We start from the raw sequence: 24,426 nt of genomic DNA on the forward strand, positions 1-24,426 counted from the left end.
CTAAAGAGAGAAATAAAGAGACAGAGAGATAGAGAGAGAGAAAGAAAGAGAGAAGGAGAGAAAGACAGAGATAGAGAGAGGGAGAAAGAGAGAGAGAGAAAGAGAGAAAGAAAGAGATAGAGAGAGAGAAACAGAGAAAGAGATAAAGAGAGAGAGAGAAAGAGAGCTAGAGAGAGAGAGTGAAAGAAAGAGAAAAAGAGAGAGAGAAAGAAAGAGAAAGAGAGAGATAGAGAGAGAAAGAAAGAGAGAAGGAGAGAAATAGAGAGAGAGAGAAAGAGAGAAAGAGAGAGAGAAGGAAAGAAATAGAGAGAGAGAGAAAGAGAAAGAAAGAGATAGAGAGAGAAAGAAAGAGATAGAGAGAGAGAAAGAGATAGAGAGAGAGGTAAAGAAAGAGATCGAGAGAGAAAGAAAGAGATAGAGAGAGAAAGAAAGAGATAAACAGAAACAAAGAGAGAGAGATAAACAGAGAAAGAAAGAGACAGAGAGAGAGATAGAAAGAGTTAGAGAGAGAAAGAGAGAGAAAGAAAGAAAGAGGGAAGCAGAGAAATAGAGAGAGAAACAGAGAAAGAGATAAAGAAAGAGAGAGAGAGAGAAAGCGAGAAACAAGGTGATAGAGAGAGAGAAAGAAAGAGAGAGAGAAAGAAAGAAATAAAGAGAGAAAGAAAAAGATAAAGAGAGAAAGAAAGAGACAGAGAGAGAGAGAAAGAAAGAGATAGATGGAAAGATAGAGAGAGAGAAAGAAAGAGATCGAGAGAGAGAGAAAGATACAGAAAGAAAGAGATAGAAAGAGATAGAGAGAGAAAGAGAGAGAAAGAAAGAGAGAAGGAGAGAAATAGAGAGAGAAACAGAGAAAGAGATAAAGAAAGAAAGAGAGAGAGAGAAAGAGAGAAAGAATGAGATAGAGAGAGGGAAAGAAAGAGAGAGAGAAAGAAAGAGATAGAGAGATAAAGATAGAGAGATAAAGAAAGAGAGAGAAAGAGAGAAAGAAAGAGAGAGAAAGAGAGAAAGAAAGAGTTGAAGAGAGAAAGAAAGAGACAGAGAGAGAGAAAGAAAGAGATAAAGAAAGAAAGAGATAAAGAGAGGAAGAAAGAAATAAAGAGAGAAAGAAAGAGATAGAGAGAGAAAGAAAGAGATAAACAGAAACAAAGAGAGAGAGAGAAACAGAGAAAGAGAGAGAAAGAAAGAGACAGAGAGAGAGATAGAGAGATAGAGAGAGAAGTAGAGAGAAAGAGAGAGAGAAGGAGAGAAATAGAGAGAGAGAAACAGAGAAAGAGATAAAGAGAGAGAGAGAGAAAGCGAGAAAGAAGGAGATAGAGAGAGAGAAAGAAAGACAGAGAGAGAAAGGAAGAGATAGAGAGATAAAGATAGAGAGATAAAGAAAGAGAGAAAGAGAGAAAGAGAGAAAGAAAGAGATAGAGAGAGAAGTCAGAAAGTTATCACGATTTTCTATATTATCCTTCCGTTTGTTCCTTCTGCACAAATCAGAGTCAGTGAGCCAGAGATACCCAAGGTATGCACAAAAGAAATCTGTATCATTTATTATAAATGATCATGTCAGCCCACCCATTCAGTAGGACAGGCAAACCTTGTCGAAGTGTTGAGAGATGGCTTTGAACTTTAACTCTCAGCAATAACCTCACACTATAGGCAATCATAGTGTGGAAGAATCCACTCAAGGACAGAAGGATGGAATATTTGAATAGGAATATAAAATGTCTATAGTAATATTTTTGTGACGGTATACAATCTTTCCATTTTTTCCTCTATTTCCTCTGATCTCTCAAGGTTCCACTGGAATGCCAGGGAGACACATCGGAGCCACCCAGGGAATGGCTCTCCCACCAATTTTCCTTTCTTCCACCCTCATCTCCTCTGCCAAACACCAGCACAACTATGCAACTAAAGGATGTAAATGGCAGGGTTGATGAGGAAACACAAGCATCAGCTACAGTGCACAGGTAAGGAGAAACAAGTAGAGTTATTGGAGCAGGATCATCTACAAGAGGCACTTGTGTCCATGCAAAATACACTGCAAGGGGAGAAGAGGAGTTTGAAGGAGACCACTACCTAGTTATAGATGAAGGGCACTAAATTGGGCCGAGTAGCGCCCGTTGTTTCAGCGCTACACGGCCTCTTGAGGCACCAAGATGGCGCCTTGACTGCGCAAGCACGTTTCCAGTGTGATGTGCGCTGGGCGCCATCTTGGTATAGGAGTTAGCACATGCGCAAATACCGAACGCGGCTGCATATAAAGTAAGGGGAAAATGGATACAGTCAGTGTGCAATACTGATTTAAAGTGATAGACACATTTGGGCACTTTATGCTCCACTCAATGCACAGTCTTAACTCCGACCATCTGAACATGTTTTAGAGTGCCTGGAGAACCCCCACCAGCTCTATTTAAAGGGACCATGCAGGATTTACAGGTTAGTGGCTGGATTATTGCTTCTGGCTGCTGAGACATTTGTAACTGTTTTTAGAGGTCTCCTATACTTGAATATTAGGACTAGGGGACATAACCTAACAATTAGAGCCAGGACGTACAGGAGTGAAGTTAGGAAATGCTTCTACACGCAAAGTGTGGGAAAAGTTTGAAACACTCTTCTGCAAATGGCAGTTGATGCTAAATCTGAGATTGATAGATTTCTGTGAACCAAGGGTATTAAGGGATATGGGGCTAAGGCGGGTAAATGGAGTTAGGTCATAGGTCCATCATGATCTCATTGAATGGCGGAACAGGCTCGAGGGGATAAATGCCACTGCCACTTGCTGCCTCCTGATATGCGCCACCTTCTCCTGCAAGAAAGCGGGATGTGTGTCTGAGTGACGTGACTGCCATGATTGAATAGCCGCCCTTGTGTTTGGCCTGTGAGTTGTGGGTGGGCGGCTTGCAACAGTGGTAATGTGTAAGGGTGAGAGGAAGCATCTGATTCAAGAGTTGAGTACTGATGGAAAGTAGTTTGTTGGTAGGTGGGTGATGGGGGGTGTAGTGTGTGGAGCAGTGGATGGGGCTAGTGGTGCAGTTGGTAGGAGATGCCACTTGATAGTTGACCTCACTCACCTTGACCACTCATGTCAAGGCATTGAACTTCTTCCTGCACTGCATCCATGTTCGTGGTGCCATGCACCTGGCATTGACTTCGTCCTCTACTGCCTCCAACTGCCTTTTGGGCATATGTCTGGAGGACCTCTTGCCACCCCCTCCCCCAACCCTGCCTGCGGATATTGAATGTCCCTTTTTCTGTCCACCTCTTGCACCAAGGCCTCTAGTGCATCATCAGAGAACCTTGGTGCACATACCCTCGCAGGCCTGGTACAAACTCAGATCGGCAGATCGGCAGATTGGTGAGGTCTGGCCTGTGAGATTGATGTGGGATTTAGAAGTGATGAACCTTTAGTCAACATTTTAACATAACTCATCAGTGTGTAAACATGAGGTCAGGACCTGCATTTGTGTTTTATGTGTGTGATGTCTGATCTCCGTTCAGACTCTGTGCAGACAGCAGGCTGTTAATTTTAGCCAAGAACAGTTACTGTCTACCTTTAAGAGATTTTAAGAGACATCCTCCCTTTAAGAGATTGGAGCTCCCCCTGCTGGTGGAAAGTGCAAATTACATTGAATTGACATGCAAGACCTGGATGTGATCGCAGCTTGCAGGTGAGTACTGAGGCAGGGCGAAGTTCTCGTCCTGCCTGCACAGGGGCCATTGGGCCCGGGTTAATAGCAGATCACGCTACCCACGCCCAATAATAGGCCCTATCGAAATTTTTCCCCCGAAGTGTTGACTGCACTGCAATCTGACAGGCAATGTATGGCAGCTGTTGTGATAGCTGAAGTGAAGCCCTCAGTGGCACATGCCATAGACAAAGTGGGAGCCTTTGAGCTCAAACCTTGTAGATATTTTCTGTTGAGCCAAAAAGCAACAGCCTGAGTCAAAGATTCATAAACGTCTAAGCTGCCCAAAGTTCTGCTTCCACACAAATCAGTGAACAAGTTAAGGGAGTTCCCAGCAGCACTGGCATGCCTAAAGCATACTCAGATTAGGCAGCTGGCTCTCAAGCCAATGCAACATATGTTCCAATAAGCATCACTGCACAACTGACAGTAGAGGAACAGAAAGGAGGTGGGACCAGCAGCCACCACTGTACTAGATATGGCTGACTCAGATGCAGGACCCCTGTAATGCATATTATAGGGCACCAGAAATCCAGCAGACCATCAGGGGAATCACTTAGAGGTAGGTTAGGTGGCAGATGGCATACACAATCCACCAACACAATGGAAAGCACCTTCCCAAGACACACTAACCAGTCAGACACTGCACAAATGCACTGCATTTCATTTGAACCTAATGTTCAGATTTTATATGTAGGAGCCCAGCAAAGGATGGAATAGATGGTATTTCAGGAATTGCACAGGGAAGAGAAGGTGTTTTGGGGAGGTTACTTGCAGATGTGAATTACACCTTTAGGAAATGCATGTGGCTCTGGCATTGATCTAGAACTAATGTTTGCTGCACCTGTCTTCTTGGTAGTTCAGCAGCTACTTCCTTGATGTCACTTCCTTGATGTCAATTAAAAAACACAGTAAGAAAGTAATAGTTTGGGCAGGAGATGGCCATTTGTCCAATCAGCCCACCTTTCCAAACTCCCATCAGTTTCCTGATTCACCCTCCTGCTCTACCATAGCTTTGCCATCCTGTTTCTTGACCTCCCTGGTGAGGCCTCTTTGCCAGGGAAAGTTATGGACCATGCAGCATATGAAATTATTGTGAGACCCTGGGCAGGATGTACTGGAAGGGGCCCTCAATCGGTTGAGATGTCTGAAGTTCTGCTTTAAGATCCAAATGGCATGTTTGATAATCATTCTGGTTGCAGCATAAGCTTCATTGTACAGGCACTCTAAATCTGTCTATGATTGGTGCAAATGTGTTATCAGCCATGAAGAAAGAAAGAACTTGCATTTATATAGCGGCTTTCATGATCTCAGCCAATGAAATATTTTTGAAGTGTAGTCATCGTTGTAATATAGAGAAATGCGGCAACAAATTTGTAAACAGCAAGGTCCCACAAACAGTATCGGGGTAAGTGACCAAATAATCTGCTTTTGTTATATTGGTTGAAGGCTAAATGTTGGTCAGGACACCGGGGAGAACTCCCCTGTTCGTTAGATAGTACCATGGGATCTTTTACATCTATCGGAGAGGGCAGATAGAGCCTCCGTGTAATGACTCATTGAAAATATGGCACCTCCAACAGTGCAGCACTCCCTCAGTGCTGCTATCAAGTGTCAGCCTAGATTATGTACTCAAGTCTATGGAATGAAGCTTGAACCCAAACCTTCTGACTCAGATGTGAGAGTGCTAACACTGAGCCAAAGCTGATACCTATGGCTGCAGGAGGTAGCCTTGGTTTACCAGGAGCCATGACGTTTTACTACCTTGAAGGCACTATATAAATGCAAGTTGTTCTTGTTTCAAAAAGGGTGAAACAGGTGGAAGCATTCAAATGCAGTGCCAGGGAGTCAGGAGTGATGTCAAAACACTCTCTCCACCTCATCTTCCTGGGTTCTTGCCTGATGGATGCCAAGAAAGCATCTAGCCATTGAAAATGGGCATTAGAAATTAGCTCAGCCCCTTCATAAGAACATAAGAAATAGGAGCAGGAGTAGTCCATACGGCCCCTCGAGCCTGCTCCGCCATCAATAAGATCATGGCCGATCTTCGACCTCAACTCCACTTTCCCGCCCTATCCCCATAACCCTTGATTCCCCTAGAGTCCAAAATTCTATTGATCTCAGTCTTGAATATACTCAACGACTGAGCATACAGCCCTCTGGGTAGAGAATTCCAAATATTCACAACCCTCTGAGTGAAGAATTTCCTCCTCATCTCAATCCTAAATGTCCGACGCCTTATCCTGAAACTATGTCCCCTAGTTCTAAACTCTCCAGCTAGGGGAAACAGCCTCTCAGCATCTACCCAGTCAAGCCCTCTTAGAATCTTATATGTTTCAATTCTTCTAAACTCCAGAGAGTACAGGCTCATTCTCCTCAATCTCTCCTCATTGATTCCTGGAATGGGAAGGTTGTCCAATCTAGTGAACCTTCATTGCACCGCCTGTAAGGCAAGTATATCCTTCCTTAGGTAAGGAGACCAAAACTGTACACTGTACTCCAGGTGTGGTCTCACCAAAGTCCTCTACAATTGTAGCAAGACCTCCTTACTCTTGTACTCCAACCCCCTTGCAATAAAGGCCAACATGCCATTTCCCTTCCTAATTCTTGCTGTACCTGCATGTTAACTTTCCGTGTTTCATGTACAAGGACATTCAAATCCCTCTGAACACCAACATTTAATAGTTTCTCACCATTTAAAAAAATATTCTGTTTTTCTATTTTTCCTACCAAAATGAATAACCTCACATTTCCCCACATTATACTCCATCTGTCACCTTCTTACCCCTCACTTAACTTGTCTATATCCCATTGCAGCCTCTTTGCATCCTCCTCACAGCTCACTTTCCCACCTAGCTTTGTATTGTCAGCAAACTTGGGACATTACACTTGGTCCCTTCATCTAAGCCATTAATATAGATTGTAAATAGCTGAGGCCCAAGCACTGATCCTTGCGGCACCCCATTAGTTACAGCCTGCCAACTTGAAAATGACCCGTTTATTCCTACTCTCTGTTTTCTGTCTGCTAAACAATCCTCAATCTATGCTAATATATTACCCCCAATCCCATGAATCTTCAGATTGGAGAATCTGAAAAGAGCAGCCAACAACCTCCAACAGCCTCTTTGAGGGGGAGGGACAGCAGCTGGAACAGATGTGTGCTGTTTCATTGCAATAGCATCACACACTCTCAAGTAACAAAATTACATTTTTGTGTAATCATGTGTTTTGACATGAATTGCATTTTCACATAATGTTTTATGGCAAACAGAAAAAAGGCTTATTAAACAGTTTTCAAAAGGAAAAAAGTGGTTCTTTAATAAAGGGCACATCTTTTCAAACTCTGAATCAAAAGAGGTTTCTCTGACTGCTAGAATGCTTGTGCTCTGAAACCTTTCCAAAGTAAACCATGTGCTTTATAAATGGTGCTATAACACTGAAATGCAAGAGATTCTGCTGTTTCATAGCTAGGTGCAGAGTCTGCATTCTCAGAGGCCAATTACAGCCTGGTGAGTTTCAGTTTGTCAACAGATACTAGAAGACTTGGCTTTGATGCCCCACATTTAACTAACCCGCTAACTCCACTTGGGGCCATTTTATCTATTGGCGATAGTGTAAAATTGGTGATATCGAATTGGCCGCCAGTTATATATTTTTTTATTATTCTTTCATGGGATGTGGACGTCGCTGGCAAGGCCAGCATTTATTGCCCATCCCTAATTGCCCTTGAGAAGGTGGTGTTGAGCCGCCTTCTTGAACCACTGCAGTCCGTGTGGTGAAGGTTCTCCCAAAGTGCTGTTAGGTAGGAAGTTCCAGGATTTTGACCCAGCGACGATGAAGGAACGGCGTATATTTCCAAGTTGGGATGGTGTGTGACTTGGAGGGGAACGTGCAGGCGGTGTTGTTCCCATTTGCCTGCAGCCCTTGTCCATCTAGGTGGTAGAGGTCGCGGGTTTGGGAGGTGCTTTCGAAGAAGCCTTGGTGAGTTGCTGCAGTGCATCCTGTGGATGGTACACACAGCAGCCACTGTGCGCCGGTGGTGAAGGGAGTGAATGTTTAGGGTGGTGGATAGGGTGCCAATCAAGCGGGCTGCTTTGTTCTGGATGGTGTTGAGCTTCTTGAGTGTTGTTGGAGCTGCACTCATCCAAGTAAGTGGAGAGTAGTCCTGTCTTCGCACTGAGGACACCATCCAACATGTTGTGTGGCACTACCACTGTGCTAAATGGGATAGATTCAGAACAGATCTAGCACCCTCTCTAAGGTCTTTACATCCTTCCTAAAGTGCAGTGCCCAGAACTGGACACAATACTCCAGTTGTGGCCGAACCAATGTTTTATAAAGGTTCATCATAACCTCCTTGTTTTTGTACTCTATGCCTCTATTTATAAATGTAAGGAATCTTACAACACCAGGTTATAGTCCAACAAATTTATTTTAAAAGCACAAGCTTTCGGAGATTATCTCCTTCGTCAGATGAATCTATTTATAAAGCCCAGGATCCCGTATGCTTTCTTAACCGTTTTCTCAACCTGCCCTGCCACCTTCAACGATTTGTGCACATATACCCCCAGATCTCTCTGTTCCTGCACCCCTTTTAGAATTGTACCCATTAGTTTTCTTGCTTCTCCTCGTTCTTCCTACCGAAATGTATCATTTCGCACTTTTCTACGTTAAATTTCATCTGCTACGTGTCCGTTCATTCCACCAGCTTGCCTATGTCCTCTTGAAATCTATCACTATCTTTCCTCACTGTTCACTACACTACCAAGTTTTGTGTCATCTGCAAATTTGGAAATTGTGCCCTGTACACTCAAGTCCAAGTCATTAATATATATCAAGAAAAGCAATGGTCCTAGTTCCGACTCCTGGGAAACACTACTGTACACCTCTCTCCAGTCTGAAAAATAACCGTTCACCGCTACTGTCTGTTTCGTGTCACTTAGCCAATTTCCTATCCATGCTGCCACTGCCCCCTTTATTCCATGGGCTTCAATTTTGATGACAAGCCTGTTATGTGGCACTTTATCAAATGTCTTTTGGCAGTCCATATACACCACATTAACCCCATTGCCCTCATTGACCCTTTCTGTTACCTCATCAAAAAACTCAACCAAGTTGGTTAAACACGATTTGCCTTTAACAAATCTGTGCTGGCTTTCCTTTATTAATCCACACTTGTCCATGTGACTGTTAATTCTGTCCCGGATTATCATTTCTAAAAGTTTCCCGACTACCGAGGTTAAACTGACAGGCCAGTAGTTGCTGGGTTTATCCTTACACCTTTTTTTGAACAAGGGTGTAACATTTTCAATTCTCCAGTCCTCTGGCAACACCACCGTATCTAAGGATGTTTGGAAGATTATGACCAGTACCTCTGCAATTTCCACCCTTGCTTCCCTTAGCTACCTAGGATGCATCCCATCTGGACCAGGTGACTTATCTACTTTAAGTACAGCTAGCCTTTCTAGTACCTCCTCTTTATCAATTTTTAGCCCATCCAGTATCTCAACTACCTCTTCACTTACTGTGATTTTGGCAGCATCTTCTTCCTTGGATTGATCTTAACTCCTCCCTGTAAAGATTTCCAGTCAATCTCAACAATCAATACTTTGCACACATATCCAATTAAGAAGAGGAAACAAATATTACAAATACATTAACAAAAGATATGAACACAACCCAGATCTGCATCAAATATACAAATTTTCTCAGTGGGACAAAGCAGTTGTTTTTGTTCGAAGTAACATTCTGCTTATAAAATCAAGAAAACAAACCAATTTGATCTTTTGAACAATAACACATTCTGGTTATTATGTAAATGAAGTAACCAACTCAAACATTTTGCTGGAGGAGAAGGCCTCTGGGTTAAGTCTCACAAGCGGACTGCTCTGAAGTCACCAGCGAATCACAGTTAATAACGCACATGATTTGACCATATATATGTCTATACCACACATACCAAACATTGGGTAGTGATCAAAGTGAAAATAAGAATTAGATTAAAGTAGGTTGATTTTAAATGGCAACGATATGACTGTGTACAATGGGTTGGATCTGCTGGTGAACTGTCACCCATTTTATCTCTCAATTGTTACATCTGAAAAATCGCAGCGAAAATGTCATCATGTGTGTTCTGAAATCTGCTGAATCAGTTGTTTGGCTTGTTTGTTCCATGAGAATTTTTGAAAGTCGCTGATATGCCTGGCCATACTTAAAAACACACATAAATCAGCCGGCCGCAATTTCACAATATGATTTGGCATTGTGTTCTCACATAAAACCCTGAAAACTGCCAAAGAATAGTGGAAAGCCTGTCAAACACATCCGTCATAAAATGTAAGGCAACTATGTGGCAAGCATTCAAGCACCAGTGGATCTCAGGACGATATCATGGATCTTTATAGATATCAATAATGGGCATGGTCTAAGATATTTCTATGCCAGATTGGTTATTTTTCACATAACATGTATGGTCATTTAAGAACATAAGAAATAGGAGCAGGAGTAGGCCAATCGGCCCTTCGAGCCTGCTCCGCCATTTAATAAGATCATGGCTGATCTGATCCTAACCTCAAATCTAAATTCATGTCCAATTTCCTGCCCGCTCCCCATAACCCCTAATTCCCTTTACTTCGAGGAAACTGTCTATTTCTGTTTTAAATTTATTCAATGATGTAGCTACCACAGCTTCCTGGGGCAGCAAATTCCACAGACCCACCACCCTCTGAGTGAAGAAGTTTCCCCTCATCTCAGTTTTGAAGGAGCAGCCCCTTATTCTAAGATTATGCTCCCTAGTTCTAGTTTCACCCATCCTTGGGAACATCCTCACCGCATCCACCCAATCAAGCCCCTTCACAATCTTATATGTTTCAATAAGATCGCCTCTCATTCTTCTGAACTCCAATGAGTAGAGTCCCAATCTACTCAACCTCTCCTCATATGTCCGCCCCCTCATCCCCGGGATTAACCGAGTGAACCTTCTTTGTACTGCCTCGAGAGCAAGTATGTCTTTATTTGGGAGAAGGGAAGAAAAAGCTGGCTCCCTGTTCGGATCTTCCCAGTGAGGAGTGGGTGCTGGTTAGGATTGCACCTCATCACCAACCCCTCCAAGAAAGAAGAAAGAACTTACATTCATATAGCGCCTTTCACAAAGTCAGGACATCCCAAAATGCTTTACGGTCAATGAAATACTGAAGTACCTTTGAAGTGTAGTCACCATTGTCTTGTAGTTAAAGTGACGTCACAACTGTTATCACACAGGTGAACAAAGCTGAAATGGGATAGACTTGAGTAAATGTTCTTAGCTGTATTGGAGATAAAAACAAAGTCAGTGAAAGCTGGATATATGACATATGAACAAAAGTGCTGAAGATACCTCAGAACACACAGCATCTGAGCGAGAAAAGACAGGTTAAAGGTTCAGATGTGACCTTCCTCAACATTTTCTGCTTTTATTTCAGCTGTACTGATTTAGATTCACTGTTCTAACACTGTTTCACTTGAATTAGCAATGTACTTTTATGTCTGTCCTTGAGAATGTGTAAAAATAAAACCTAACTTGTTAAAGTGGAACAAGTATTTAAAGAAGCAATTTCTTTAATTGTAACTGCAGATTTCTGTGTGGAGTATGATAAATGCTTAATGCCTCTTGTATAAATCATGTAACACTTCTGAAGATCACACTCAACCAGCATTATAAAAAGCCTAGCTATCGTATAGTTACTGGATCTTTGCTCCCAGTCATTTCATTTTATATTATACGCTGTGTTACAGCACATTCATCCATACGTTATAATAATGCATTAAAAAATTTTAGCTCTGAGGGGCTTTGCTATAATAAGGGTAGGTTTATTTACAGATATTTTTAACTCTGAAGTTTTGTTTGAAAAACTGTAAATGAACAGGTTTGAGAAGCGTTAAATATTGACCTTACTCTGCACAGAAAATGGCTATACAACAATAAACGATAGCAACGTGGATGGAGATATCAGGGTGAGTCTGACAGGGTTATCAGTCTGTCCACAAAAGGGCTTATCAGCCATGATATTCAGTAATCCAGCAGATAATATTATATGTGCTGGTAGATGCTTAAAAGGTATAAATGTAGAAATTTATGCTCCACCACAGATGCAGAAGTAGAAAGGAAATGTTAATGATCAACACTATGAACTAATTATTCCAAGATTTTAAAAACTAATTTTTCCAACTGGTTATCATTTGATTAAAAAGTCAAAGGCAGCCTGCTAACATGTATATTAAAGATTGTGAAGTCACGCTGTGAATTTATGTCTTTCAGTTGCTGAGACACACCATCTCTGTGCTCAGATAAGCAGAATCCATTGATGTTCAGCGCAATTCGCAGTTGCTCAATGTATGGTGTTTAATTTTGTAACAGAGTTCTATGTAATAATCGACAGTTTCAAGGGATGTATCATTGCCACTTGTTATGATTGAAATCATAGTTCTTAATTTCCCTTCTGAATCAAGCTTTCACTTTGAATAGGCTACACATTTTGAATGGACAAATCTTTAGATTGTTAAAGAGCTTTTTTACTTCACCCTTTCTTTCAACTTGGCTCAGTTGATAGTAGTCCTGCCTCTGAGTCAGAAGATTGTAGGTTGAAGCTCCACTCCTGAGTAGCAATGAGGGAATGGCGCATTGTCAGAGACGGAGTCTTTGGGATGTGCTATTAAATGTCTCTTCTGAGCAACAACACGTCAGTTTAACATCTCATAGAAGGCACGATTTGAAGAGAAGAATAGATTTCTCCCAGTGTCCTGGCCAAGATTCCTCCCTTAACCAAAAATACCAAAAAAAAACTAATTGCTCATTCATCTAATTTTCTGTTTGTGGGACCTTGCATCGCAAAAATCAGCTGCACATTTGCCTACATAACAACAGTGACTGCATGACAAAAGTAATTAATTGGTTACAAAACACTTTGGGACATCCAGAGAACATGATAAAGCACTTAATAAATTTAGTTATAAAAACAGAAAATGCTGGAAATGCTTAGTAAGTTTGACGACGAAGGGCCATCGACCTGAAACGTTAACTCTGTTTCTTTCTCCACCGAAGCTGCTTGACTTACTGAGTATTTCCAACATTTTCTGTTTTTATTTCAGATTTCCAGCATCCGCAGTATTTTAATTTTGATATAAATTTAGCTCTTCTTTCTCAACTCAAGATGTTCAGTCATGCTGTTAGGCAGTTCAATGGAAAGAAAGAAAGAACTTGCATTTATGATGGGCACCAGTTTCCCTCCATTACCCCCTCGTCAGAGATGGTGGAAAGGCTTTGGGGAGTCAGGAGGTGAGTCACTCACCGCAGAATACCCAGCCTCTGACCTGCTCTTGTAGCCACAGTATTTATACGGCTGGTCCAGTTAAGTTTCTGGTCAATGGTGACGTCCAGGATGTTGATGGTAGGGGATTCGGCGATGGTAATGCCGTTGAATGTCAAGGGGAGGTGGTTAGACTCTCTCTTGTTGGAGATGGTTATTGCCTGGCACTTGTCTGGTGCGAATGTTACTTGCTACTTATCAGCCCAAGCCTGGATGTTGTCCAGGTCTTGCTGCATGTGGGCACGGACTGCTTTATTATTTGAGGGGTTGCGAATGGAACTGAACATTGTGCAATCATCAGCGAACATCCCCATTTCTGACCTTATGATGGAGGGAAGGTCATTGATGAAGCAGCTGAAGATGGTTGGGCCTAGGACACTGCCCTGAGGAACTCCTGCAGCAATGCCCTGGGGCTGAGATGATTGGCCTCCAACAACCACTACCATCTTCCTTTGTGCTAGGTATGACTCCAGCCACTGGAGAGTTTTCCCCCTGATTCCCATTGACTTCAATTTTACTAGGGCTCCTCGGTGCCACACTCAGTCAATTGCTGCCTCGATGTCAAGGGCAGTCACTCTCACCTCACCTCTGGAATTCAGCTCTTTTGTCCATGTTTGGACCAAGGCTGTAACGAGGTCTGGAGCCGGGTGGTCCTGGCGGAACTCAAACTGAGCATCGGTGAGCAGGTTATTGGTGAGTAAGTGCCGCTTGATAGCACTGTCGATGACACCTTCCATCACTTTGCTGATGATTGAGAGTAGACTGATGGGGCGGTAATTGGCTGGATTGGATTTGTCCTGCTTTTTGTGGACAGGACATACCTGGGCAATTTTCCACATTGTCGGGTAGATGCCAGTGTTGCAGCTGTACTGGAACAGCTTGGCTAGAGGCTCAGCTAGTTCTGGAGCACAAGTCTTCAGCACTACAGCTAGGATGTTGTCGGGGCTCATAGCCTTTGCTGTATCTGGTGCACTCAGCCGTTTCTTGATATCACGTGGAGTGAATCGAATTGGCCGAAGACTGGCTTCTGTGATGGTGGGGGTATCGGGAGGAGGCTGAGATGGATCATCCACTCGGCACTTCTGGCTGAAGATGGTTGCAAATGCTTCAGCCTTGTCTTTTGCACTCACGTGCTGGACTCCGCCATCAGTTGAGGATGGGGATGTTTACAAAGCTTCCTCCTCCAGTTAGTTGTTTAATTGTCCACCACCATTCACGACTGGATGTGGCAGGACTGAAGAGCTTTGATCTGATCCGTTGGTTGTGGAATCGCTTAGCTCTGTCTATAGCATGTTGCTTCCGCTGTTTAGCATGCATGTAGTCCTGAGTTGTAGCTTCACCAGGTTGGCACCTCATTTTTAAGTACGTCTGGTGCTGCTCCTGGCATGCTCTTCTACACTCGTTATTGAACCAGGGTTGATCCCCTGGCTTGTTGGTAATGGTAGAGTGAGGAATATGCCGGGCCATGAGGTTACAGATTGTGCTGGAATACAATTCTGCTGCTGCTGATGGCCCACAGCATCTCATGGATGCCCAGTTTTGAGCTGCTAGATCTGTTCTGAATCTATCCCATTTAGCACGGTGGTAGTGCCACACAACACGTTGGATGGTGTCCTCAGTGAGGAGACGGGACTTCGTCTCCACGAGGACTGTGCGGTGGTCACTCCTACCAGTACTGTCATGGACAGATGCATTTGCGACAGGTAGATTGGTGAGGACGAGGTCAAGTAGGTTTTTCCCTCGTGTTAGTTCGCTCACCACCTGCCGCAGGCCCAGTCTGGCAGCTATGTCCTTCAGGACTCGGTCAGCTCGGTCAGTAGTGGTGTTACCGAGCCACTCTTGGTGATGGACATTGAAGTCCCCCATCCAGAGTTCATTCTGTGCCCTTGCTACCCTCAGTGCTTCCTCCAAGTGGTGTTCAACATGGAGGAGGACTGATTCATCAGCTGAGGGAGGACGGTAGGTGGTAATCAGCAGGAGGTTTCCTTGCCCACATTTGACCTGATGCCATGAGATTTCATGGGGTCCAGAGTCAATGTTGAGGACTCCCAGGGCCACTCCCTCCTGACTGTATATCACTGTACCGCCACCTCTGGTTGGTCTGTCCTGCCGATGGAACAGGACATACCCAGGGATGGTGATGGAAGAGTCTGAGATGTTAGCTGAAAGGTATGATTCTGTGAGTATGGCTATGTCAGGCTGTTGCTTGACTCGTCTGTGGGACAGCTCTCCCAATTTTGGCACAAGTCCCCAGATGTTAGTGAGGAGGACTTTGCAGGGTCGACTGGGCTTGGTTTGCCTTTGTTGTGTCCAGTGCCTAGTGGTTCGTCCGGTTTTATTCTTATTATGACTTTTGTAAGTGAGATTGTACAACTGAGTGGCTTGTTGGGCCATTTCAGAGGGCAATTAAGAATCAACCACATTGCTGTGTGTCTGGAGTCACACATAGGCCAGACCGGGTAAGGACGGCAGGTTTCCTTTCCTAAAGGACATTAGTGAACCAGATGGGTTTTTCGACAATCAAGTAGTTTCATGGCCACCATTACTGATACTAGTATTTTATTTGCAGATTTTATTTAATTAATTGTATTTAAATTCCCCAACTGCCGTGATGGGATTTGAATTCATGACTCTGGATTATTAGTCCAGGCCTCTGGATTACTGGTCCAGTAACATAACAACTATGCTACCGTACACTTGATTCCAGGGATGAGGGACTTTAGTTACGTGCATAGACTGGAGAAGCTGGGGTTGTTCTCATTAGAGCAGAGAAGGTTAAGAGGAGATTTGATAGAGGTATTCAAAATCATGAAGGGTCTGGACAGAGTAGATAGAGAGAAACTGTTCCCATTGGCGGAGGGGTCAAGAACCAGAGGTTATAGATTTAAGGTGATTGGAAAAGAACCAAAGGCGTCATAAGATAAAACTTTTTTACTCAGCGAATGGTTGTGATCTGGAATGCACTGCCTGAGGGGGTGGTGGAGGCAGATTCAATCATGGCTTTCAAAAGGGAATTGGATAAGTACTTTAAGGGAAAAAAATTGCAGGGCTACAGGGATAGGGCGGGGAGTGGGACTAGCTGGAATGCTCTTGCAGAGAGCCGGCATGGACTCGATGGGCCGAATGATGACCTCCTTCCCTGCTGTAACCATTCTATGATTTTATCTAGATTTTGATATGCAAGGGTTAAAAGCTGGGAGCTTGAAACAGTACACGCATTCTTTTCTGGTATGCATCTGTGTGAGGATAGAGTACAGAACGGTACAGCTTCTGGATTGCTGGTGTAAGATAATGAAAGCGTTTGATAGGGTAGAAGTAGAGAAAATATTTCCACTTGTGAGGGAGTCCTAGAGGTTATAAATATAAAATAGTTACTAATAAATTCAATAGGGAATTCAGGAGAAACTTCTTTACCCAAAGAGTGGTAAGAATGTGGAACCTGCTACCACAAGGAATAGTTGAGGCAAATACATAGAAGCATTTAAGGGGAAACTAGATAAGCACACGAGGGAGAAAGAAATAGAAGGGTATTCTGATAGGGTTAGATGAAGTAGAGAGGGAGGAGGCTCGGGTGGAGCATAAACGCCAGCATAGACCAGTTGGGCCGAATGGTCGGTAATTCGATGAATAATTGGGTGAAAACAGAAAATGACTTGCTATGGTAAAACAATATAGGAACACTGACACTGGATTAACTCAATTTTTTAAGGTAGATGGCTGGAACAGCCCTGAATAGCCACTTACAGATATCCTCCTGAGGGGCTCCAATATTGGTGATTATGGTAATTTTGTGCTACAAAAAATTATTTATTTGTGCAATGTCAATCTCAGCAATTTGCTTTTATTCCTGTAATTTAATTGATTTTTTTTCCTATTTACTTTCGCCACATCTGTCTGATCTTTTGCTGACCTTTTCTTTTGTTAATATCAAGACCAACCAGCAACTTCTGTTAGAGAGGGCCTTCACACATTGCAAATGTTCAGTTTGATTATGGCTGATGAATGCCTTTATTTCATTATTATTTTTTTACAATTAGTGCCCAGATTAGTGTTGCTGTGGGCTGAAATTTGCCCATAGATTGTATTTATTTCACCTCAGCTCTATTGACCTCCCCTGTGGATTGAGGCCAACTGAGATGTTCTGAGATTGATGAGTGTGAGCTGCATATTCAAGAGTTCCGTGTGGTATGAAAATGATGTGAATGATATGCTCTGATAATGGTCCAGCTATCAGCATTTACAATAACTACAACTGCAAATAAATTCATATTATGGTGAAACAATCAAAGACAGCACCCAATGAGAACTTTTCCAGAATGCCAATGTTCCCAGTATTTTTTAAATGTTTAAAAAAAAAATTAACTCAGGGAAAACAAAGCCTTATAAGGTATATTTTCCAAAATTCCACTGGCAGTGAAAATCAGGCAGGTTCTATACAGGGCGTGTGATCCTCCCACCAGATCACCACCCCGGAGGTGAAGACGAAAATCAATCCCAGTCTGTTAAAAGCTTTTGCCTCACTGAATTTTCAATCCCAGACAGGCTTGCAACAGACCAAGCTCGCTGTACAAGCTTTTCCTGTGCCTGTGACTTATTCAAATAATGCTGAGGTACTCACATTGGATGATTCGGCCAGGTCCCTCTGTGCTGCAGATGTGGGTAAGCTTGTGCATTAGGCCAGCTCAACCCCACTTTTTCCATTATCAGAAAATTGGGCTTTACCTACGGATGTGCAGCCAATCCGCCTATAAATAATAAGATGGAGCTTTTCACAGTACTTAGCAGCTTTATATCCTTGGGCTTAAACTTTTAAACCTCTGACTTTATTCTTAACACAACCACAGTGTTTGCTATACAAGTAATCTATTTGGATATCAAATTCTGTATAATTAGTACTTATGTGCAGCCACTTTTGAATACAAAGTGAGCAGTGGTTTAATATTATGACTATAATAAAAAGGGAATTACCCTTTCTGTGGGTCTTGGTGGCTGCAGCACAATGTACACTGCCTCTAAAAATGCTGCTTCTGGAGGCTGTGCTGTAATATAAATGGGATAGATGTGAATCCATCACATTCTTGCAGACAAATGTTTCCCTTGTTCTCTTGTATCAGAAGTGTAGCATGTACAAGGAAAACTGAGGATGAACATAGTGTGGAGCAGATAACACAGTCTCTGCAATCAGTACATCCTTTTATGTCCAGTTGACAGTGATACACAGCAGGCTCTGCTTCCATGCTAAGGCAGTCATTAGTAGGGATCTCACCTTGCCAAACCCAAAAGACCTTTGGAAAATGCCTCTAAATCCTGGAGCTGTAAGCTGTGTGTCAGAAAAGAATAATTTACTGTGCATAGGCTCCAGGGTCAGTTCTCTGGAGCCTGGAGTTGAAGTGATAACATGACATTATCACTGTTTGTAAATGTGCTTTGTCAGTAGCCCCTGATTGTCTGTCATTAAACGTTGCTGTGAGGCTTCTTTCTTTGTTGGTCAATGGCCCAATAGTAATTTTAAGGTTTAAAGTTACAACTGGAGTAATTGTGAATAAGAACTTATTATTGCAGTTAACCCAAGGTTGGTGGCGGTCAGTCATTATCTAACCCGTCTTTTAACCTTTGCTGTTTATAGTACAAGACAGCATTGGCTGTTACCACGTAATTACATGGTATTTATATACGGAAGGAGGTCGAGGACCCATTTTTGTGGAAACAAATTAGTTGTAGCTGTGTTCACCCTGAAAGCTGCAAACTGCTGTAACCTTAAATATGTTTACATTGAAAGTATTTTGCAATCAGAAAAGTAAGGCTAGTGGTGGGCTCTGGGCAAAAGCTGATGATTTATTTGTATTTGTTAATATATGACCAGTGCATGTGTCCATGTCAGTGCTTATGCATGTACGCAGTAAACTGGGTAAAATAGATGGAAGAATGGATGTTGAAGAGCAGAATAGGTCCCAGATAGATGTGCATTTATTGCTACATTACAAGGTAATAACCTGTTATTTAGTAAATGAGCCCTAAGCTGTTCAGCCGCTCCTGCCCTCCTGTAATCATTGGCTCTTTATTAGCAGCTCCCCGTCCCTACCTGAGCTGCTGCACAGGGGCCAGCTGATGTAATAGTAATGAATATAGGTGAAAAGAAAGGCAAATACTGCCCATGTGGAAATGTATTGCATATTTGTGGACATGATATTGAGGCTCCCACTATAAGAACTTTAATACCTTCCAGCTCTTCAGTATCTTCAGAGTGTGCCTCTTTGTGAATTGTCCAGTGTAAAAGTATAACACTTACTTCAAGATTATTTACTTAGCATGCATACATCATTTAAAAGAGTAATTTTCTGCTTACCAGCTTTTTTCATCGAAATACTGGCAACGGACTCACCTTTGGGTTAAGTAGCATTCCTATCCGCAATGTACTGCTACCAACTAAAGTCACTATTATACTGAGCTGCAAGCAAATCTCAAGCATAATTCACTTGGCAGTGTCAGCATTACTGAGGGAACGGGAAGTTAGTAACAATATTTAAATGAAAGCTGCTTACCTTACATCAGCAGCTGGAATGGAAAACTGTCTTTAACCTTATTCCTACTTGTTGCCTAAGTCTCAGAATAAAATTCACTCAACTTTTTCCTTGGCAAAAATACTCTTATATTTTCCCTATTTATGGGAGAGAATTTCTGTGGGATTCTCCTGAACTTGTGAAGGAATTTGGGGACAAGGGGTACCTACTTTTAATAATCATTTGAAGATCTTTTACAACAAACTTTTAACATATTTATATAATCATTTGAAAATACTCTGCAGTCATACCTAGCACAAAGGAAGATGGTAGTGGTTGTTGGAAGCCAATTATCTCAGCCCTAGGACATTGCTGCATGAGTTCCTTAAGGCAGTGTCCCAGGCCCAACCATCTTCAGCTGCTTCATCAATGATTTTCCCTTCATCATATGGTCAGAAATGGGAATGTTCGCTGATGATTACACAGTGCTCAGTTCCATTCGTAACTCCTCAGATAATGAAGCAGTCCATGCCTGCCTGCAGCAAGACCTGGACAACATTCAGGCTTGGGCTGATAAATGGCAAGTAACATTCGCACTAGACAAGTGCCAGGCAATGACCATCTCCAACAAGAGAGAATCCAACCACCTCCCCTTGATATTCAACGGCATTATCATCGCCGAATCCCCCCACCATCAACATCCTGGAGGTCACTATTGACCAGAAACTTAACTGGACCAGCTACATAAATACTGTGGCTGCAAGTGCGGGTCAGAGGCTGGGTATTCTGTGATGAGTGACTCATCTCCTTACTCCCCAAAACCTTTCCCCATCTACAAGGCACAAGTCAGGAGTGTGATGGAATACTCTCCACTTGCTTGGATGAGTGCAGCTCCAACAACACTCAAGAAGTTCGACACCATCCAGGACAAAGCAGCCAGCTTGATTGGCACCCCATTCACCACCCTAAACATTCACTCCCTTCACCACCAGTGCACTGTGGCCACAGTGTGTACCGTCTACAAGATGCACTGGAGCAATTCAACAAGGCTTCTTCGACAGCACCTCCCAAACACGCGACCTTTACCACCTAGAAGGACAAGAGCAACAGGCACATGGGGACAACACCACCTGCACATTCCCCTCCAAGTCACACACCATCCTGACTTGGAAATAAATCGCCGTTCCTTCATCGTCGCTGGGTCAAAATCCTGGAACTCCCTACCTAACAGCACTGTGGGAGAACCTTCACCACATGGACTGCAGCGGTTCAAGAAGGCGGCTCATCACCACTTTCTCAAGGGCAATTAGGGATGGGCAATAAATGCTGGCCTCACCAGCGATGCCCACATCCCATGAACGAATAAAAAAAAAGCAAAATGCTGAAAACACCAATCAGCTAAATCATGGACGATTGATTTCATCAAGGGGACATACCTTTGATAAACCCTACACAATGGGACACAAATAAGCACATGATGAAGACAGCAGATATGGTCAAGAGGGCCTACCTTAGAGCTTTCCTTGCTAACCCTACACAATGGGACATAGAAAGGCAGAAAGCTGAAAACAGCAGCTGGCTCAAGGGCACCTACCTTTAACCACTACTTGAAATAACTCCTTACAATGAACGTAGGCTGAAGAAAAACAGCAGTCAGCTAAAATGTAACCGATTTTGATTAATATTAATAAGTAAGAATTGAAACCAAGTTATTCAACAAGAGCCTTGTCAACAAGAATGCTCACAGCCAAGATGAAGTAATCGGAAAAAATGGTATAAATTCTGAGAGCTCAACTCAAGTTTTTTTAGATTCGCTTAGAAGGGCTGAATCAGAGTAAGGTGACTCTATAGTCTTCTATTACTCGGGGATTGAAGGTAAAAGCTATCTTGATCATTGATGGATATCCTGTCTAAATACTTTTAAGAATTATAATTTTTACCTTTTTAAGAAACTGTTAATGTTATGATTGACCGGTCTCACCAGCTGTAGATTGCAAATTGTTTCATCAATAAACCTCTGTATAGTTTTTATATTGTCTCACATAGCCTTCTGTATCATTAACTCATGAACCCCATCTCCGTACGCTCTTTTGGTGAAGAGGTATGCTACTGAGGAGAAATCCCTGAACCCTCACAATATCCGGGATATTACAATCTGGCTGGAACTTGCTAAAATCGCTATCTGGAGGACTGTTATATTCTTGGGTGAACCCTTTCCCTTGGGGAGAGATAGACCAGACCTTCAGACCCATTCAGTGTCTTTAGGATTTGGCTGCCTTGAACTTAGGTTGAGAGTGAACGCCTGAGAAATACGCCTGATCTGGGATAGTCCCAAAGGGGCTAGGATTGTAAAATCATCACAAACTCCCGCTGTAACTTTGGCCGAATATTGCCAGAAACCCAGGAGAAATATTTTTAGCCATTTACGCTGTTAATTTGGGGGATCTGCCAATCTTCCACCTATGAAGCCCAAGAATTGGAGGGGGACACATCCCGGTGCAAATGCTGAGATGTGCCTGCCTGGGACTTCTGCTACTGACTCAAAGTTTGTAGTGTTGCAGGAGGTCCCTTCATTTGAATGACAATGGTGGGTGCCTGCGCTACGAGGGGCATATCTGGGGCACTCATATACTGCTTCAGAAGTGGCTGGCCAGAGGAGGGGGCAGGGCCCACACTGCAGAAAGAATGGCAAAGTTCCTCCATTAGCCCGCTTTGTCAGTGGGCTGAATTTACAAATATATATATTTTTTCTCTTTGGGGGTCCTGGACCCCCAGGTGGGGCCCATTTCTACCCTTTGGTTGTCTTGTACACCTGGTCCTACCACCACCAATAATATGCCAAATCCCTCTGAGGGCTGGAGATGCAGGAAATCCCAGTGTGGGAAATCCCTGCCGCCTTCTTTGTTGATAGTCTTGCTTGAGGCATGCAGAGGCCCCACCTCTGCCACTGTCATCTGTTTGTGCTCATTTGTGTGCCAACAAGCCATCCAGAAAATTCCTGGGCAAGGCCAAGACTTGGCATGACCAGGTCCTGGCCTAATTTGAAACCCTCCCAGCACATTTTTGTTAGAGTTATGGCAGGAGTGTGCCTGAAGGGCTGCAGATTTTTGTCCCTTATATCTTTTTCATTATGTTTTCTTATTAATTTCTTTCTATATTAAACCATATTTGCACTTTGTAGCATGTCAATTTTCAAATTTGCATTCTTAGTTGCTGACTGAACTGTGTAGATTTTCTGATCAGACAGAAGTCAATGGCGTGTATACTGAGCATGCACCTAACCGTTAATGTGGTAACCCTGCTTGTATTTCCAGCGAAAAATCGCATAGACCTCCTCAGAAGACAAACATGGGACGCAACCAACAGAGTACCCTTCGGCGTCCAGTACTTCCCCGGAGCGGAGAAACTACGCCATGTTCTCCGCAGCCTTCAACATGTCATCAATGACGACGAACACCTCGCTATGGGCAACCCCACACCTCCACTACTCGCCTTTAAACAGCCACCCAACCTCAAACAGACCATCGTTCGCAGCAAATTACCCAGCTTTCAGGAGAACAGCGTCCACGACACCACACAACCCTGCCACGGTAACCTCTGCAAGACATGCCAGATCATCGACACAGATACCACCATCACACGAGAGGACACCACCCACCAGGTGCATGGTTCATACTCCTGTGACTCGGCCAACATTGTCTACCTCATACGTTGCAGGAAAGGATGCCCCAGAGCATGGTACATTGGCGAGACCATGCAGACGCTGCGACAACGGATGAACGGACACCGTGCAACAATCGCCAGACAGGAGGGTTCCGTCCCAGTCGGGGAACACTTCAGCAGTCAAGGACATTCAGCCACTGACCTTTGGTACTCCAAGGCGGCCTTCGAGACACACGACAACGCAAAATCATCGAGCAGAAATTGATAGCCAAGTTCCGCACCCATGAGGACGGCCTCAACCGTGATCTTGGGTTCATGTCACGCTACACGTAACCCCACCAGCGAACAAATGTTATCTGTTTTTAATATAATGGGTCATTTGCTGTCTTTCTCTTCCTTCTGGATGTTTCTATGTTTCTGCCTCTCTCTCTGTTTTTTTTTTGGGTGTTTGTATATTCGGTGGCCTTGTAGGTACACCTCTCTGTCTGCCTTGGCAACGGGCAGTTGGAAAGACTATCTGTAATCACCAGGTATTGTTCTGTGATTTATAAATGCGAAGGGTTCGAGGATTTCATTTCCACAACATTCACCTGAGGAAGGAGGAAGCCTCCGAAAGCTTGTGAATTTCAAATAAAATTGTTGGACTATAACTTGGTGTTGTAAAATTGTTTACAATTGTATTTCCAGAGTCAGCCAATTAACATTCTGTGGGCAAGCTCCCTGCCTGAAGAATGCTTCTTGTTGGGAGCTTGCTTGTCTGTGGTGGGAAATCATGTACTGCTGTGGAACCTTAAGAAGCATTTTAAAGGGGCAGCCTGTTTTTGTTGGCATGCTGGGAAGAGGAAGGAAGAGAATAGTTTCACAAAGCCTGCTTCTAGTCAAGCATCCCGTGAAAGTATTTGCGTCAAACAATTACTACCATCTACTGTAGCTGCATGATGCATTTACATGTGAACACATCCAATATTAGCTGCATGTGACACGTGGGTATTCTAATATGTCTGCCTAACAATTTGAATTTTTCATCTCTTCCTCTATGTTTGCAGAAGACAGCACATAACAAGAGGGATAGAACCTAGATGGGAGGAGGGCCTCTCCAACCTACATCCTCTTATCCTGTTGGGGAAGCAGCCCTTAATATTCTAGCATTAAAGAAGCACGGAATAGGGGAGCTGGAAGCCTGGCCCCAATGCACAGTTCACAATAGTCTTCTCTTGCTCGTTCTTCTCATCTTATTCATTC

General features: G+C 43.2%; 1 protein-coding gene across 2 annotated transcripts; it reads left to right on the forward strand.

The window, feature by feature from the left end:
* Window positions 1-996: 996 nt before the first annotated feature.
* Window positions 997-23,800, forward strand: LOC137324171 (uncharacterized). 2 transcript variants are annotated; one of them, XM_067988308.1, is made up of 2 exons: window positions 997-1,958; window positions 22,836-23,800. In XM_067988308.1, exons 1-2 carry the CDS (start codon window positions 1,913-1,915, stop codon window positions 23,447-23,449), a joined length of 660 nt encoding a protein of 219 aa, XP_067844409.1. In that variant the 5' UTR covers window positions 997-1,912; the 3' UTR covers window positions 23,450-23,800. The 2 variants fall into 2 exon arrangements, 1 of the variants encoding a protein (XP_067844409.1); XR_010963533.1 differs by lacking the exon at window positions 997-1,958 and adding an exon at window positions 18,932-19,006.
* The last annotated feature ends 626 nt before the right edge of the window (window positions 23,801-24,426 follow it).

The sequence above is a fragment of the Heptranchias perlo genome, chromosome 8, assembly GCF_035084215.1.
Source record: "Heptranchias perlo isolate sHepPer1 chromosome 8, sHepPer1.hap1, whole genome shotgun sequence".
In the NCBI taxonomy this organism is placed as follows: domain Eukaryota; kingdom Metazoa; phylum Chordata; class Chondrichthyes; order Hexanchiformes; family Hexanchidae; genus Heptranchias; species Heptranchias perlo.